At 37.8% G+C, this 18,272-nt stretch overlaps 1 protein-coding gene across 2 annotated transcripts in view; it reads right to left on the reverse strand.

The window, feature by feature from the left end:
- Positions 1 to 18,272, reverse strand: part of cdin1 (CDAN1 interacting nuclease 1) — a 139,657-nt gene that overhangs the window by 40,583 nt on the left and 80,802 nt on the right. For both annotated transcript variants that reach the window (XM_067991379.1, XM_067991380.1), the window contains one exon: positions 10,667 to 10,772. In XM_067991379.1, the coding sequence (XP_067847480.1) occupies positions 10,667 to 10,772 (106 nt within the window). The remainder of the gene's footprint in view (positions 1 to 10,666; positions 10,773 to 18,272) is intronic.

Consider the following 18,272-nt stretch of genomic DNA (forward strand, 5'->3'; position numbering starts at 1 on the left):
TTTGTAAATAATTTTAGGCCAGATTATACTTACATCTGATGTTTTTTTTAATATATAGGCACAAACTTTTATTCACACATTATTCTTGCTGCAGTAGGGGGTTTTGATTTTCTGCTGTATTTACAAGATAGTACTGATGTTTAAAGATCTCATTAGCACATATCTGAATATGTCCATATGAACTCTTATGTAAATATATTCTGGTCCAAACAATATTATATTTTTAGTAAAATAAAATTACAAATATGTGAAATATTTGCAAAGCACTTAAATTTTCCTGAGAAAATCAAAATACCAAATAGCAAGGTAAGCACTGTTGGAATGATTTCTTATGAAAAAAAATACATCTAGTAGCTTGTGTACTGCAAAAAGTAAATTTGCTGAATGATTTTAAAGGCTGTAGATAGGAATTAATGCCATTAAATCAGAATAATTTAGAATTCATTTACATTTTTCAATAGCGATAGTCAATGATGCTTTAAATTCATCGATGATGGGCTGTTTAAAACTTTTAACTGCGAATGGCTTTAAATGAAACCATACAAAAATTGCCAGGGTAATATAATCTGTGAAAATTACCATTACCAAACAAGAACAATTTGAAATGAGAAGAAGGTCAATGCTGAACCATTTTGACAATTCCAAGTGGTCAATGATTATAACATACGACATTAGAAACCTTAACCTACCCACATATGAGTGATAAATGAGGCATTTTGTGCCATTACATTCCCATAAATCACTTCAGTCAACTGCTGACGGCTTTTATCAGATATAACCTTTTCAAGCTTCTATTTGACTGCTAACATTTTCAACTTTGACACATGTGCAGTTTACAAATTCCACAGCTGATTAACTCTGGACAGCAGCTGACTGCTTCAAGGTGGTTAGAACTTCATATTCTCAAATGGCTCTAAACAGATATAAACACAATAGTGCTGCCAAACCCCACTCTCTAAATTCCTATCTACAGCCTTTAAAATCATTCAGCAAATTTACTTTTTGCAGTACATAACAGCAGCCAGTCTTCATAATATTCAATATGCCGTGGAGATCTTGATCTTCGTTATATGAATACTGTAAGTCTAGTACTTCAGATGGCATTAGTTTTGATAAGGTCTAACTAGACATCAAAACTTGGTAATGAAACCTGACCAGACACACAGACAAGAGACGTAGGAAGGTCAGCACAGGCACTATTGCAACCGATAACCTCTTTATCATAGATGCCGCATATTCAAAAATTGTTGCATAGGAAACATCTCCCTATAGCATCAGTCCTCAGATCTCTTTCCCTTGACATTTTTTGACGTGCAATCCATAAGGAATTCACAGATTCTTTATTTGAATAAGAATGCAACATATCAAAGGAGCTGTGCAGTAATAATTTGACAATTGAGATGTAAATACTAGGATCTGAAGCATTGGCTCTTGGAAAAAGGCATATTTATTACCTAAAACAAAGGATGAAATTTTCAGGGTAACATCAAAGAGTACTGATAGATGATGACATAGTAATCTCAGGCCAGAGAAGGTAATCAAATGGTCACCGGACACATTAATATGTGCTCTGTTTGACAGTATGTACCAATAGCAATAAAGAAAACAAGGTGATTATCTCGGATGAAAATCTATGGGATGTCCATTAATACACTTAAAATTCAGCTGCATGTGAGGACAATTTTTATGCAACTCTGATAGTTACTAAGATAGATAACTCAATTAACAGAACATCTATCAAAATATTTGGATGTGAGAAAGGAAACAAAAAAAGATTGATGGCTGAGAAAGTTCACTGATTCCCTTGCCGTAATATTCATGCAATGGACCCGATAGCATTTTTGTTCTGTCTTCACAAGCAAAGCTTCATTACCCATCACTCCACCGAAATTTTTTTTTATTATGAGGTTACCATTTTGTCCAAACTATTGTTTCAATGATGAATGCTGGTAGGAACTGTGTTTGTAGCATTAAGAAAATAAAGTGCTTTTTTATACTGAACAAACATTATCAACATTTCTAATTTACAGTTATTCGATGATTAAAAGGAACCAATTAACTCTATCATCTACAGTGATGGAAGATGCTCTAACTTTGCATTTTTGTTCTGCAGGTCGTTCCATTTATATTCGAAGCCACAAGCCCATCTTCATATTTCTTTACACGATTCAGATTTGGAAAAAAGCGGCAGAATGTTTGCCACAAAAAGTTCTTTCTGCAGTTCTTTATACGTTACAATAAAATGTAATCCTCTATTTTATTTCATATCTCATACTTACATCTAAGAATGAGAATTATTTCTCAAAATGAATACACTGTGATGGCTTATGAAATAGTATTTAGTGTTTTATAGTATTAGATAGTGTTTTATCTAAAACATTTCCCCCCCCCTCCTCCCAAGGACATCAAATAGTAATGATTTTATTCGATGTCAAACATTTACATTGTATAATCGCTGTGTTGAGGTGCAGCATTATTACATATAAATAAAACATTTTAAAATATTTGTAATTAAATACATTTCTGGTAAGTGTTATGCATTACCAAATTTTCAGTCACTGATCTGCACATTAAAAAAAAAATCACAGAATTTCACTTTCATATTAATGAAAATTGAATTTCGATAAGGGAATTAGTAGTTTGGGTTATGGCTCATCCATATACTATGATCTTACAGGAAAACATGGCTATATATTTTTAAACAATCACCAGCACTACAGGATAACCAGACAATGTGCAGATGAGTGTGGAGATAGAGCAGATATGAAAAAATATTACACAAAGATGAAGTCAAAATTTGAACCATGTAAATGTAAACTCTCTACCAGTGTTACTTTCTGCTCAGGGGAGGAATAAACTTTTGTCTGCTCTATTGATGAAAGAATGTGAGGATGTGTAGTATACTGGTAAAGTTATGTTAATAGCAACAGTTCAATGGTAATTAATGATTATAAAATAATTAGTACAAACAGTAATTGGTTGAAATTTCTAATTTCAAATATACTGTTACTTTTGAAAAAATATTTTATTTCTAGGTAACAACAACAACTTGCATTTATATAGCGCCTTTAACGTAGTAAAACGTCCCAAAGTACTTCAAAAGAGCGTTATCAAACAAAATTTGACATCGAACCACATGAGGAGATATTAGGACACGTGCCCAAAAGCTCAGTCAAAGAGGTAGGTTTAAGGAGCGTATTAAAGGAGGAGAAGGAGGTAGAGTGGCAGAAAGGTGTAGGGAGGGAATTTCAGATCCTTGGGGCCTAGGCAGCTGAAGGCACGGCTGCCAATGGTGGAGCAATTAAAATCAGTAATGCACAAGAGGCAAGAATTGGAGGAGCACAGGGATCTCAGAGGGTTGTAGGGCTGGAGGAGGTTATAGAGATACAGAGGGGCGAAACCATGGAGAAATTTGAAAAAAAAGAGAATTTTAAAATCGAGGCATTGCTGGACCGGGAACCAATGTAGGTCAGCGAGCACAGGGGTGATGGGTGAACGGTATTTGGTGCGAGTTAGGATACGGGCAGCAGAATTATGGATGAGCTCAAGTTTACGGAGGGTGTAAGGTGGGAGACCGGCCAGGATAGCGATGTAATAGTCAAATCTAGAGATAACAAAGGCATGGATTCAGCAGCAGATGAGTTGAGGCAGGGGCGGAGATGGGCGATGTTACGGAGGCGGACTGTAGGCGGTCTTGGTGATGGAGAGGATATGGGGTCGGATACTCAGCTCTGGGTCAAATAGGACGCCACAGCTGCGAACAGTCTGGTTCAGCCTCAGTGGCTAGGGAGTGGGATGGAATCGGCAGCTAGGGAACAGAGTTTGTGACGGGGGCCGAAGACAATGGCTTCGGTTTTCCCAATACTTAGTTGGAGGAAATTTCTGCTCATCCAATATTGGATATTGAACAAGCTGCGTGACAAATCAGAGGCAGTGGAGGGTTGGGAGAGGTGGTGGTGAGGTGGAGCAGGGTGTCGTCAGCATACACTTGGAACCTGATGTAGTATTCAGATGATGTCGCCGAGGGGCAGCATGTAGATGAGAAATAAGAGGGGGCCAAGGATAGATCCCGAGGGGACTCCAGAGGTAATGGTGCGGGAGTGGGAAAAGAAGCCAGTGCAAGTGATTCTCTGGCTACAATTGGATAGATAGGAATGGAACCAGGCGAGGCAGTCCCACCCAGCTGGATGACAGGGGAGACGTGTTGGAGGAGGATGGTGTGGTCAATCGTGTCAAAGGCTACAGACAGGTCGAGAAGGATGAGTAGGGATAGTTTACCACGGTCATATAGGATGTCATTTGTGACTTTGATAAGGACCATTTCAGTGTGGTGGCAGGGACAGAAAGCTGATTGGAGGGGTTCAAACCTGGAGTTGCGGGAAAGATGGGCACGGCTTTGGGAGGCGACAACATGTTCATGGACTTGAGAGGAAAGGGAGGTTGGAGATGGGGCAATTCAAAATACAATAGTAATAGTAGCATAAATAAAATAAGGGGGTAGTGCTCCTGGATGATAAACTTTACTCATGTGACCAAAGCTGGGGTGGGAAGAGAGGAAGACAGCTTCATGGCTCACTTTATGCATTTTAGTAAGCTGATGGGCTGTTTAATATAATAATGATTACTTATAGTGGTTACTCAAAAACTTAACAATATTGTAAACATCTTAGGTTCTCAGAATATTCATGCACATTTCATCCTAAGGGTTTTAACTATTAGAGCAAATAATATCTATCCAATCAAGAGAAAAGGATTATGTCATCTTTTACTTCCAGAAGTTAACCTGACATCATGTCTATATGAGATGATGCGGTGTAGCAAGCCCCAAGGAGCAGTCTTTAACTGTTCCTGAAGAAATGTGATTTCAACAATGAAGAATGCATTCAAAATGTCAGATGTAAATGTCAATTAAAAATTACATATAGGTCTGAATCGTAAGGTCTGGAGGTTGACATTCTTTGACATAGCAGAGTGTGTGTGACCAGGCCTTTGGCAAACTCAACAGGATCTATGCTGTCAGCTCATATCGTACAGAAACTCAGACGCTTGTCTAATCTGAATGAAAAATAACATGAAAATTGGAGCTGAAGCCCTGCGGTAATGCTGATGGAGGCTGAAGGCGTTTTCTGTACCACGTGACAGCTTCAACTAACTAAAAACATAAAACCAAATAGACCGCATTCTTACTGTAATAAATGCTGCCAGTTTATTATCAGAGAGTGTTATCGTCACACCTTTTTTGGATACATAAAATGTATCTGTCTGGGTAATTAAACCCAAAATTTGTGATATCTCATATTTAAATTAACTAAATAAATGTAACAATATTATAATTACATCTCCCCACATCTAAACAGGCCAGAGATAAAATAATGAAATTTAAAAAAAGGTATTCTGATCACAGAATTGAGCATTCAACGTATTTCAATCGATTATTTATTTGATCTACCATTAATAGCATCATATTATTAGTTATTTCAGTTTGGTACCTAATGAGGAAAGAGTTTCTGATTCATGATAACAGTCTTCCCTATTCATTACTTTAATCATTAAACCATTTTTTTACACAACCAACACATTCTATTGCAAAAAGTCCCCCACAAATTTACTTAAAGAATTATATTAACTCTTGATACCTGGCACCCCCTTTAGTTCACAGTAACACAATGCACCTCCTTGAAATGGACTTCAAGTCTACCCGAACAGACTACAGAAAAGCAAATATAAAATCTGTCTCCGACTTACGATGGGAGAGCATTTGAAATCTGTTCTTACTCCTGTGCTTTTGACTAAGAACTGGAGTAAAAGCGTAAGCAGAAATTAATACTATAATGACAAATAATAGGAATAACCTCATGGCCTCAGAATGTTTATCACATCATCCAACTATTTCCTGCTGGATGATTGCAGGCGACAGAAACATTCTTAAGAAAAGACATCCTTGAAATGTGTCTGTACACTTCTTCCAGTGCTGACTGAACATTTATCATGCATTCTCCAATTCCGATTGAAAATTAATAGTACTGCGATTGGTTTTTTCACCCTGGCTGCCAATAATGTAGCCTTGGACTGACCTACAGTCCCATGGTGCTGTTCTAAGGTCAGACCCTGCCAGCATTACACCAGTGTGTCAAAATATGTCAACAAACCATCCGCACTACAGGAAGAAGAATGACCTTTCAATTCTTCACGTATGGAGTGCCGATAAAGCCAACAGAGGCTGGGTATGCATGAGCAGTTTTCCAAGCAGCTTGACACTCACAACTTCTAAGGTTTCCCCAGTGTATTTGCCAAACCACAAATGTAAAATACTGCTACTCCAACTTTCCATAAGTTAACACATCTATATAGGTTTTTGGAATATGACCTACCTTTCATTCGGCATATTTCAATCTGTGCCAATTTAAACTAAAACATCAAAAGTTGCCTTAATTAAGTTGGCTCCACTTTTACATTTCTAACCTTAGCAAGCATTTAGTCCAAAAAGTTCCAATCTTCAGGGGTGCTACTTCTCACATTAACAGAAAAGAAAATGTGCAACTCGTGTACTGTTAATTGTACAATAAATGTATCCTGCCATTAACTCTGTTAAATTAACGGTAATATAAAAATTTTAGCTTTAATGCCAAAAATAATTTTAGAACTGTCTTAACACTAAAACTGAAGAACTTTTTCAGTGCTCTGGAACAGCCCAAGATTCACAATTTTTTTTTAAAAGGTAGGTTTACACTGAATATTAACTCTTAAAGCAAAACAAAGTTTAAAAAAGATACCTAGTAGTCCTATTAAGACTTGGTAAGTGATTTTAGAGTGAACCGAAAAAAAAGCATTTCTCCCACTGGGAACTGGCATGTAATCAAAACAGATTTCAACACATAACTAAATTGTGGTACTTAATTTTAGAAATTGTATTACCATTCAGGGGCCAGTATCTGTACAGTAATCTGTAATATACTATGTGCTATACCAAACAACAACCTGAGAGCATATTCCATATACAAAAAAAGAAAATTTTGGGTGGTGGGGGAAGAATTTATTCAAGGGACCAACACAAAAATCTGGGAGTTTTATATAAGGCGTTACAGTGGAGCTAACTTAGGATGTGTGGGCATAAGGAAATGTCACTTTTGAGCAAAATTATATACTGCTCAATAAAAATAATCAGTTCCATTTGTTGCAATATAACATACTGACATCCAGTATTAGGAAATGTCATCCTGCAGTTTAATAGTTTTGGACCATGATCATTTAGGACCAAGTTCCCTTCATATTAAAAAAAATATGATCAAATAATTATGAGAATGGTAGTATCATGAATCATTTAACATTTGTTAAAGTTATCAAAATAAAAGTAGTTCCCTGTTACTTTGGTAATGCTTCTGAAAGTAAGCATTCTGTAAAGTCTTTCAAGTATTGATTTGCTAAGCTCAAGGCGTTTTACTTGTTAACAAACTTTTGCAAGATCTGTTAGGAAATCCTACATAAGTATTTTTTTCTGGCATATCAGAAAGCTCCATTGTGCTTTGTGATATCATGAAAAGCTGTCAGTTCATAGTTCTAATATGCAATACCTGTTTCAATCAGACCAAAAATTTGGAAGACCTAGTTGGGGAGCTGAGGAAGGCAGGAAAGCAACTTATTTTGGAGATGGGGTGGAGGGAAGAAGGAAAATAATGACCATCACTAGAAATACACAAAGGAAATTATTTTAACAAATTACACTGTATCTATCCCAGAATCATCTCAAAGATAAATTGCTTATTCAGCTCTGAGAACAATGTATCTATGTGTAAATTTAAACTATTAAAAAAAATTAAAGCAATCCAGGACCAACATAACAAAAATTGCAAACTAGCAAGTATTACATAAAGACTACAATGAAATACTAAAAAAGATAATTTTAAGTATTAACGAGGAATTTTACAAGTCAATTACTGAAGATGACATGTGTGATGTTTGTCAATCTATGCAACAACTTTCATAATCCTTACAGTGTCAGAAGATGAAGGTTGCAAAAGTCCTCATTTTCCAAACAAATTGTTTTCCATATACCACAGGTAAAGTCTGTTAGAGAAATCAATAAGGACTTGTCCCTGTGCAAGATTTTCCAGCTATAGTGCTTTCCTCCCTCTCTTTTATGTCCCTTAGCATGGTCATTTTCTATTCCTTTTGGCCACATGCTGCAGACAATTAAGTTAAGAAGCAGATCATAGACATAAAATGGCAGGGGTGAAAAAAAGCCAACTGGCTCATTTCTTCATCTAGGGTCACATTTATCACCCTAGATCATTTTCAAATACCATCCTGCCTGTATCCTTCCTTTTTCTGTGAATCAAAAATGTGACTGCTTTCTTTTTCAGTGCTTTATCAAGTTTGTGTTCACTATGCTGGTGTATATGTAACCCACTTGCAATGTTTATGCCAGGTGGCATGAGACAAATTGTTCAAATGCAAAAGTTACAAGATTTACAAATAATAAAAACATTTGTGAAGATGCAACCCATACGCCAGATTTATGGTAGCTTCACCTGCAATTAGATTTAGCTTCTCCTGGTGGTATACAAAAATACCTCTGCAACCATTCCATGGATTCTCTTCAACATTTTCAATGCTTGGATCACATCTTCTTCCACAACTAGCCTACCTCCATAACAAGAACAAGTTGAGCTCCTACTGCCTCTCATTATAGTCCAATCAATCAAGAACTAGTCTTAAGTTCCCCCTGACCACCAGATTAAAATAACATTGGCAGAGCATGGGAGCAAACCAGCCACCTTCTCGGTACCATATAATGCTCCAATGAAACCGGAGAGAAGAAAAATGAGAGATAAAAAATTAGAGGGCAATAACCCTTGTGTAGAAAACACAAACAAAATCAATGTCAGCCATTGACCAGCTCATGATGGGTACAAGAGAATGAAATTTGGCTTGTAGAAAATAACACAGAGTGAAGAATACTACACCTGAAAGGAAAGAAATCAACCTTTCTTCTTAATTTAGTAACCTCCATGTAATAGATGATAATGTTGCAGCTTTTTATGAAGAGGAAGAGTTGGTCTATTTAAGATGCAAGGCACAAGCTAGCACACCTCAACCAGAATTGTGTTATGGACTTCCTTTGCAATCAAACTTAAACAATGATATTTGATAAAAGTGTGAAGAGTATGCCTTGCAGATATCACCAAGTACAACATGCTTGGAACTAATGTATCCTATGTGCTGGCTACTACTGTTCATGCAGAGTGCCATGAATTTTGCTTTAGACATCACTCCCAGCCAGCTCGTAGCATCGTGGGGTCCCATCCTTTGTTTGGTGCCAGATTTTAATCCTGTTATATTTCTGCAGATACAGAATTATTAAGATTTCTAGTACTTCGTTTAAACAACACAGAAGCAAGAAGATATAACATCCAAGATGAAACTGGTTTTCTGTTTTAGATGTAAGTGGTGCAGGACTGAAAGATAGCATTGGATTGTCTTTCGCTAAGTGAAATCAAGAATTTTAACCCAATGCTTTTTAGGTGTGGTAGGCCGAGAGCCACTTGCCTTCATGCACGATGTCATAAAGTCAATCAGTGGTCAGGTAATGTAGCATTAAGGCTCTTGGAATCGCTGCATTATATAATTGTAGCTACAGGCTCAAAAAAGAGAATAGTATTAGCTTCACATCCTATTTTGGAGGTGTGAAACTAAGCAGTGTGCCAACAGAAAGAAACTTTTTTTTTCAAATCTACACGTTTTTAAGTTAACAGGGTGCAGTACTTTGTTTAAATCTAAATACTTTTAGTCATCATGGTGAGGCATTTCAATGCTCGGCAAAAGAGCATTTTCCCACTTTTTCACCAAGTGTAGCTTCACGCATGCGCAGGGATAGAACACAGCCAAATGCAGATTGAAGTTCCCTTTTTGCCAAAACAATTTTGAAGTGCGCCATCACTGCGTCACAAATTTTTCTATTTCCCTAAACAATTCTTATGGCCTTTTTGACTGAAGTTACCAACTTAATGTCTACTTTTGTGAAAGTATGAATACTTCTGTGCTGTGGACTAATGTCCACTTGGTACTGAGGTGAATCTCTCCAAGCACATTGCTGCGCTCATTCTAAATTGAATCAATTCTGAGCCTCTCTTCAATCATTTTCCCAGAAAAGCTTGGACTACGCAAACCTAGGATCCAATGGAAGACTCTGGTGGCACTAGTTGTTATTGGTTCAGAGAAAATTTTTTACTACTATGGAAGTCAATTTTGAAGCCAGGGATTTATAAAATATTTTGAATTAAACTTCAAAGCAGGTTTCAATAAAATTAGTTCTTGAGCAATTAAACTTTTGATTACCATTGTGCTATCAAGAGAAAGGGCTTTCTTTCATATTCCATAAAGTAATGCAAGCAGCACTGATGTTAACAGGAGAATAACTTAAAATGCTGTGCAAGAGTATGTAAAGTTGAAAAAGTCTTAAAAGAAACAGAAACTGAAATCTCCTATTATTACCAACATCCCCCCCCCCGCCATCCCCTTTCTCATGGTATGTAGATGACGAAGAAAGTTTTTCTTGGATTTGCTTCTGTAAACATGCTTGTTTTTGATGCAGCAGGTTTAATTTTTGGTGATAATCATGTCAATCATAACAAGATGCACGAAAATGTTACACAATATAGGAAGGTACCTGTTCCAGTAGCTCCAGAATTGGTCCTGCAAGTAGGACTGGTGGCTGTATTCATCACCAAATGAGGCCTTGCTTTCAATCCAATGAATCACATGACCTTCAACGGCTATAAAGAAAGGATTACTCAGCTTTAAGTACAGTATTCCTCATTCTTCAATTAAGTATTCTCCCAACATTCTATGGGTAAATTAGACAGTCAACATTAGAAATTATTGGAGAAACCCATCTGCTTTATAAGATTTACATCCTGCATTAAGTAGTTTTATATTTCTTTGTTCTTTACTAAGTACTCCCATTACAGGTCCTTCAGCAAACGCCATCCCTCTCCCCATGTGTTACATCATCTATGATTTCCAGCTATAGAAACTAGCTTAAATATAGTTCTGTGAAGGAAAACTAAAAGAATTTTACACCACTATTAGTAAGCAAAATAGGAATGAACAATTTGTTAATCAGAATTAAATAGATTATAATCAGCACTATTTTAAGAATATAAGAGCACGCGGAATGAGGAACGATCGCCTAGCCCATGAATGTTGCTCTGTCCAGAAAGCATGTCTAATTTAACCTAATAAATGGTCTCTGCTCCAACTAATTCATGCCCTGAAGGAAGGTTCTGCATCAATGCTACTTGATCCCCAAAAGTAATCAAGCAAAACTCCAAAATACTTAGTCACCTCCACAGCCTCACTATTCAACTTTGTCTTGTCACACTGACCAGACAAAATCTGCTTCCCCTTTCATTGTAATACAGGAACCATTCTATCCTGTAGAGTACTTCATCATCTCAATCTATGCCTATCCCTATAACCATCAATTCCCATTCTGAACCAGATAGTTTGCCAGCTCCTTTTGTGAATGAGTTAAATCGACACAGCATTATCTGCTTTTTTTGCAGATCTATTCTACACATAAATATCCATTACTCTGTGAGGGAGAAAATGTTTCTTCTGATCTCACATGAGGCTTGTAAATTTTAAACAAGTGGCGCTTAGTTTTATGCTTATAGTTTAAGTCAAATAAGCTTGATCATTTATGCCACTCAGCATTTTAAAGATTTGATTGCATCTCACTCAACTCTCTTTTCTCCAATGAAAACAAGCTTAGGTGTGCAAGTTATATCTCACAATTTGGAGCCCCAAGTTCTGGAATTATCCTGTTGCTCTTCTCTAGTGTTCTGAAGACATTTTTCAAATACTATAGTACTGCTCAGTCAGAAAGTAAAAATAAAAGAGTGTCTAACTTCATGTATCTATTTCTGCTCATTTCCCATTCTAATTTTGTCTGTTCCCCTCTTTCTGGCTTTGATGGCTTTCAGGCTCTCACTTTCTCTATATGCCTCACACTTTATCTCATTGTCTCAGATTCTCTTTTACAATCGCCTGGCTTTTCTTTCTGAAAGTTTCTTCTTCCCTTGGTCTTTTCTCTTCTGTATATCTCACACTCTATGTCCCTCTCACATTTTCTCTACATATCTTTCTTTTTCCTGTCACTTCCTGGAGACCTGGAGCCAGATCCAGTGCTTTAATCTTCTTACTGCAGCAGAAATAATTAGTCTCTCCCTGGGTTTCAGACTAATTCTCAAATTAATTTGAGTTCAAAAACCATAGAAATAGTTGAGTCAAATTACAGCTCCTATCAGACTCCAGACATCTCACCTCCTAGTCACAGACCACCTTTCAGGTCATTATAGTACTAATTATTTGAAAATAATATTAAATGCACATGAAGGCTGTCCTCCACTCAGTAGTTCAATAAGAATGTGCTTCTGGAGCTGCTCCCATGCAAAACACCTCTAGATTTTGATGTTGGGATCTTGAAATAGCATTATCCTGAATTACTGTCTGATCCAACAGTCCATAGTAAGGAGACATCAGCTTGGAAATTGGAAAAGTGGTAGATTGTACTGCAGATTGAGTTGGTTAATTAGTCTCCTGTGCCACAGCCCATTTCTTCCACTACTGTCTGTCCAGAACAAGATATTTGACTCCAATCAGAGTATCATCTTGCCTTATATGCAGCATATCGTGGTTTTCTACAGTTGACATTTGTCTTTGCAAGTCTGTAACAGACCCCTCTCGTCTGTGTTATTTCCCTAATGAAAGGCATTTTTACATGGACAGGTCTTTAGCCTTACTCACAACCCCCTACCAGAAGGACCGATGGACTGCCTTTAGTCTGGCTCCTCCCTTTTGACCTGTCTGGCTTGAGTGGCCCTACATGCAGTTACAATTCCGTCAGCATAGCTCTCAGGGCTGGAGGAGATTGCAGAGCTATGGTAGAGCAAGTGATTTATGGATGAGAGCAAAGATTTTGAGTTCATTGCTTTAGGGAGTGGGGAGCCAGCATAGGTCAATGAGGATGGTCTGATTGGCAAACAGGACTTACTGCAGTGTAGAATAGGCGCGGCAAAGTTTTGGATAAATTGGAGTTTATGTGGGGTTGCAGGGTGTAGGCTAGCAGGCCAGCAAAGAGAATGTTTGAGTAGTCAAGTCTGAAGATGACAAAGACAAGTATAAGGGTTTCAATGATAGAGGGCCTGAGGAAGGGCAGATGCCCTACCTCGAGGGAGGTGGAATTAAGCAGTCTTGGTGATGGATAGGATGTGGAGTTAAAGTTCAGCTCAGGGTCAAATAGGATGCCAAAACTGAGAATGATGTGAGTCAGCCTAAGAGAATGGCAGGAATGGAATGGGATAAGTAGTGAAGGAGTGGTTTGTGACAGAGGTGCATTCGATGGCTTTGGTCTTTCTGATGTTGAGTTGGAGAAAATGTACTCATTTGGGACTTGATGTCGGACTAGCATCCTAATGATATAGGTGCAATTGAGAAAAGTGGTGGCAAGGCAGAGCAGGGTATCATTAGCACACACATGAAAGCTGACCCTGTACCTGTGGAAGAGGTCATCAAGGGGCAGCACGTAGATGAGAAAGAAGAGACCAAAGATAGATTCTTGGGGGACACCAGAGGTGACGGTTCGGGGAGTCAAAAGACCTTGCTGGAGATGCACTGGCTGCGTTCAGAAGAGTAGGAATGGAACTATGCAAAAGCAATCCCATGGAACCGGACAATGTAGCAGTGACATCGGAGGAGGATGGCATGATCGATTGTATTGAACAGTAGAGAAAAGTCGAGGATAAGGAAGCGAGATAATGAACCATGATTACAATCACAATCTAATTTGTGACTTTGGCTAGGGCTATTTCAATGCTATGCAAAAGAAAGAATTCGAACAGAGAGATTCAGGAGTAATGGGTGTGGAGCTAGGAGGTGATGGCATGTTTGAGGACCTGAGAGAGGAAAGGGAGGTTGGAGAGGAAAGATGGGTTGAAGGTGGGCTTTTTTCAGAGGAGTGATGATAGCAGTTTTGATGGGAAGGTGGCTGAGGAAAGGGAACCGTTAATGATTCAGCCAGCATGGCAGTCAAGATGGCAAGTCAAATGATCAAGAGTTGAGTGGGGAACCAATTGAGATAGCAGGAGATGGGCCTCATGATGAGGTGAGGAATTTATAATGGGGAAAAGTTACAACAAAAGTCTGACAGAAATGTAACAGAAAGGAAGGCTTTTTAGACATGAAGTGTGTGCAGCAGTAAGCTTTTTAAATGCATTATAGATAAATAATATCTGCTGAATTTTGCACCCATCACTAATTACATATATATATATATATATTGCTTTACTCTGTTAAAAACTATGTTGTGTGTTTAATAACTACAAAAATGAAATAAACAGTTCTATAAAAAATAGAAATTGTAACAGGCTGTATAGGAAGTCCTTCACTCTCCAGGTTCAGGCTGCCTTCGAAATAAAGTCTACTGACTACATTTATCAAGACTATGTTGGTAAAATGATTGATGCACTATCAATGAAGAATTGTCTGGATAATGAAGTGCATGCTAATGACCACTCAACAAGACTCAGCTGCAACAGTTACATGAAAAGTCTTCCCAAGTGGTCAAACAACGTGCTGGACAACCATTTTTCATCAGCCAATTATGGAGACAGGTGAACTTGTGGCAGAAATTTTCCAATGTAAGGCCAAACAACAGCAATTTGAACAATTCAGCTCTTCCCCAAAGAATTACATCTTGAATTGTGTGTGAGGTGGTATACTTTGGAAATAAAAAGGACAGGTAGCAATACAATCTAAATTGGAGAACAATGTAGGGGTTGGGGAGAGGTAGATGAATAAAGTGGTTTTGGGGTCCAGATATATATGTCATTAAATCTAGCTTGCAGATGCAAAAAGCAACCAAGAAATCTCCTGGGATGCTGGGTTTCATGATGAGGTATTGAATCCCAATATAAGGAAGTACTTTTGCACTTTCCATAGCTCTGGTCAGACCTCATTTGGAGTGCTGTATATAGTTTTAGGTAGCCCACATTGAGAAGGATGCACTAGCCTTGGAAGAGGTCCAGAGATGATTAGTAGAATGATATCTGGGATAAAGTGAGTTAGCTACGATGCAAGACTGAGTAAAGTTGCCTTATGTTCACTAAAGATGAGAAATTTAATGGGTGTTTAAAATAATGAAGAAAATTGAGAAGGAAGATAGGACTCTTCTACCTAGTAGGAGAATCCAGAACAAAGGGAAATAATTTTAAAATTAGAATTATAGAAAGAACTTGCATTTATATAGTGCCTTTCACAACCTCAGGACGTCCCAAATTGCTTCACAGCCAACAAAATACTTTTGAAGTGTAGTCACTGTTGTAATGTAGGAAAAAGCAGCAGCCAATTTGCCAGTTAAAAGAAAATCCAGGAAAAGTTTCTTCACACAATGGGTTGAGAGAATGCAAGATACAATGCATCAGAATGCCATGGAAGCAAAACTAATTGAGATATTAAAAGGAAGGTCAATACTTGACAAGTGAGGGCAGGAAATCGGGATTACATTGGAAAATTGCCATGATTAACAAAATGGCAGAGCAGGTTCAATGGCCTATTCCTGTTCCTACGTTCCCAGAAGTAAAAGGCCAGCGTTAACCCATTATACCACATGGTGCCAAGCTTCAAATTAACAGCAGCCATAGGCTCAAAGAAAGAGGGCATTAAATTAAGCACCAGATTCAGTTCCCCATTTGGGTTGAAGCGAAATAATTTTCCAGATACCTTTCATATAGTGAGGGATCAATAAACAAACCAAGGGGCATTTCCCTATAAATTCTCCATTTACAGACAGATAAAAGATAGATTGTAGTCATCACACACAACTTAATGGTGCTAGACACAAATTCCCATTTCAGCAGCTCTCAAGCTAAAGGATCTAGGTAATCTCAAGTTAAGGCATCTATCACCTGACCCTGTAATCACAGAACAAACCTGTTACCCTTTTAGATCAACTTTTCAGTAGCAAGTCTACAGGAGGGATAAGATGGTATTAACACACTGGGGAGCTAACCAGAGATATTTTTTTCTCCACCCACTGGGAAATAGCAGGGTAGTGGAATTAGTTATGGATTGCTCTAACAAAGACCTGACACAGGCACAGTGGGCCAAATGGCCTTCTTGTGTGTGATAAATCTCTATTGCTCTACAACCAGTTCATATTTGCTGAAATAATTTCATATCAATCTCTTCCTTTTACTCTGGTGGCCTATAGCAATTTCCAATTAATTTTCTTCCCTGCTGCCGTTGTTTTCCATGCAAACAGACTCCAACTCATCTTCATGTTAAATTAAGTCAACTATTAAATACAGCAAATGCTCTTAGTAGCATACTTCTCTATTTTTCCTGCCCCTACCTAACATTTTGTATGACTTATGTACCCACCTTTTACCTTTAACTAATTTTATGTTAAGCCAATTATATATGCACCTTCTCATCTGGCATGCAACCTTCAAGCTTGAATACCTTGTTCCCTATATTCCCCATATAAACACTTCAGTTGATCAGTTTTACAATGATTCCAGCTTCTAGGTACTTGTTTATTGATTTTTACCTCCTAATTTCTTAATGCCTCACCTCCCTTGTCATGAATACTTACTCCATCCTACTATTTGATTTTCATCATTCTCCATTTAACACTTCACCTCTTCCATGCTGCCAGCCCACACCAATAGTTTCAATATTTATCAATTGTATTACACAAGCTCTAGTTCAATTGTCTAACCCTCTGTTTAGGCATAGTCCAAACTTTTCCAACAGCCCATGTCTTTGCTAAATCCGTTAGAATAATGGTCAAAAAATTATAGCAAATCCTGCTAAATTCTCTATGTAATGAACGAAGACAACATTATTTAGCTTTGTACTACCACTTTGCTGTTAGAAATGAGCAACGTTACCATCCTGCAATTTTATAACTATTTCCTTAATTCCTTTTCTAAAACTTTTGTCTGCTATCTATCTAATTTATCTCAACTATCAGATGTTAACTTCTAGCTCCCACCAACACATGTTTTCTGCATGTGATTAATCAGGGCTTAACATGAATAGTAAAACTATTTACCCTCCCCCTCTAAAGCACACTATTCACATGTTTAACAAATGAATCCCTCATATTACTTTTCTTGTATCAGTCACACTTGTGTACCCTTTTGTTCAGAGCCATATGCTCTACATGCTCCTTATCATACTCTTATTTTTCACCATTAGTCAACCATTCATTTCGGTACATATTTTTAAACTATATTTGTAATTTCCAGTCCCCTTTGAATTCTTCTTCAGGTCAGTAGCTCCTCATCACTTTTAGTTTCTTCATTTCCAGGACTTCTCATTTTGTAAATTACTATATTTTTATATATTTGTTCTTGGGATGTGAGTGACGACAGTCCAGTACCATAACCAGCACACTGCCACACCCTTCTTTCCTCACCAGTTTATTCAGCTTAAATGTGGTGATTTGCAGATTATAAGTCAGTGCCAAACTTTATCAATGGCTCAGCGATTTTATCCAATAAGTAGCTGAGCAATATGACAAATGGTGTACTCCAGGGATCTGTACTGGGGCCTCAGCTTTTCACCATATATAGAAATGACTTGGATGAAGGAATAGAGAGTTCTATATTCAAGTTTGCAGATGACACTAAACTAGGAGGCACAGTAATTTGTGTAGATGGGAGCAAGAATTTACAAAGGGGCACAGACAGACTTGGTGAGTGGACAAAACTATGGCCGATGGAGTTCAACGTGGGGAAGTGTGGGGTCATCCACTTTGGATAAGAGAAAAGCAAATGGGAATATTTTCTTAATGGTGAGAAATTACAAGCTGTGGAGGAGCAAAGGAATTTAGGTGTCTATGTACACAAATCACCAAAACCTAGTATATAGGTACAAAAAGTAATCAAAAAGGCTAACGGAATGTTGGCCTTTATCTCAATGGGTTTGGAATACAAAAGTGAGGAAGTTATACTTCAGTTGTACAGCGCCTTGGTCAGACCCCATCTAGAGTACTGTGTTTAGTTGTGGACATCAAACCTCAGGAATATATTGGCATTGGAGGGGGTACAGTGCAGATTTTCCAGAATTATACCAGGGCTTAAAGGGTTAAATTATGAGCATCGGTTGCATAAACTTGGCTTGTATTCCATTTTGAGACCAGGCAGCTCCCAGGTTCAATCCGTAACATCTGTTGAGTTAGCTGATCTTAATGCCCCTAGTTTAGG

The sequence above is a fragment of the Heptranchias perlo genome, chromosome 10, assembly GCF_035084215.1.
Source record: "Heptranchias perlo isolate sHepPer1 chromosome 10, sHepPer1.hap1, whole genome shotgun sequence".
In the NCBI taxonomy this organism is placed as follows: Eukaryota; Metazoa; Chordata; class Chondrichthyes; order Hexanchiformes; family Hexanchidae; genus Heptranchias; species Heptranchias perlo.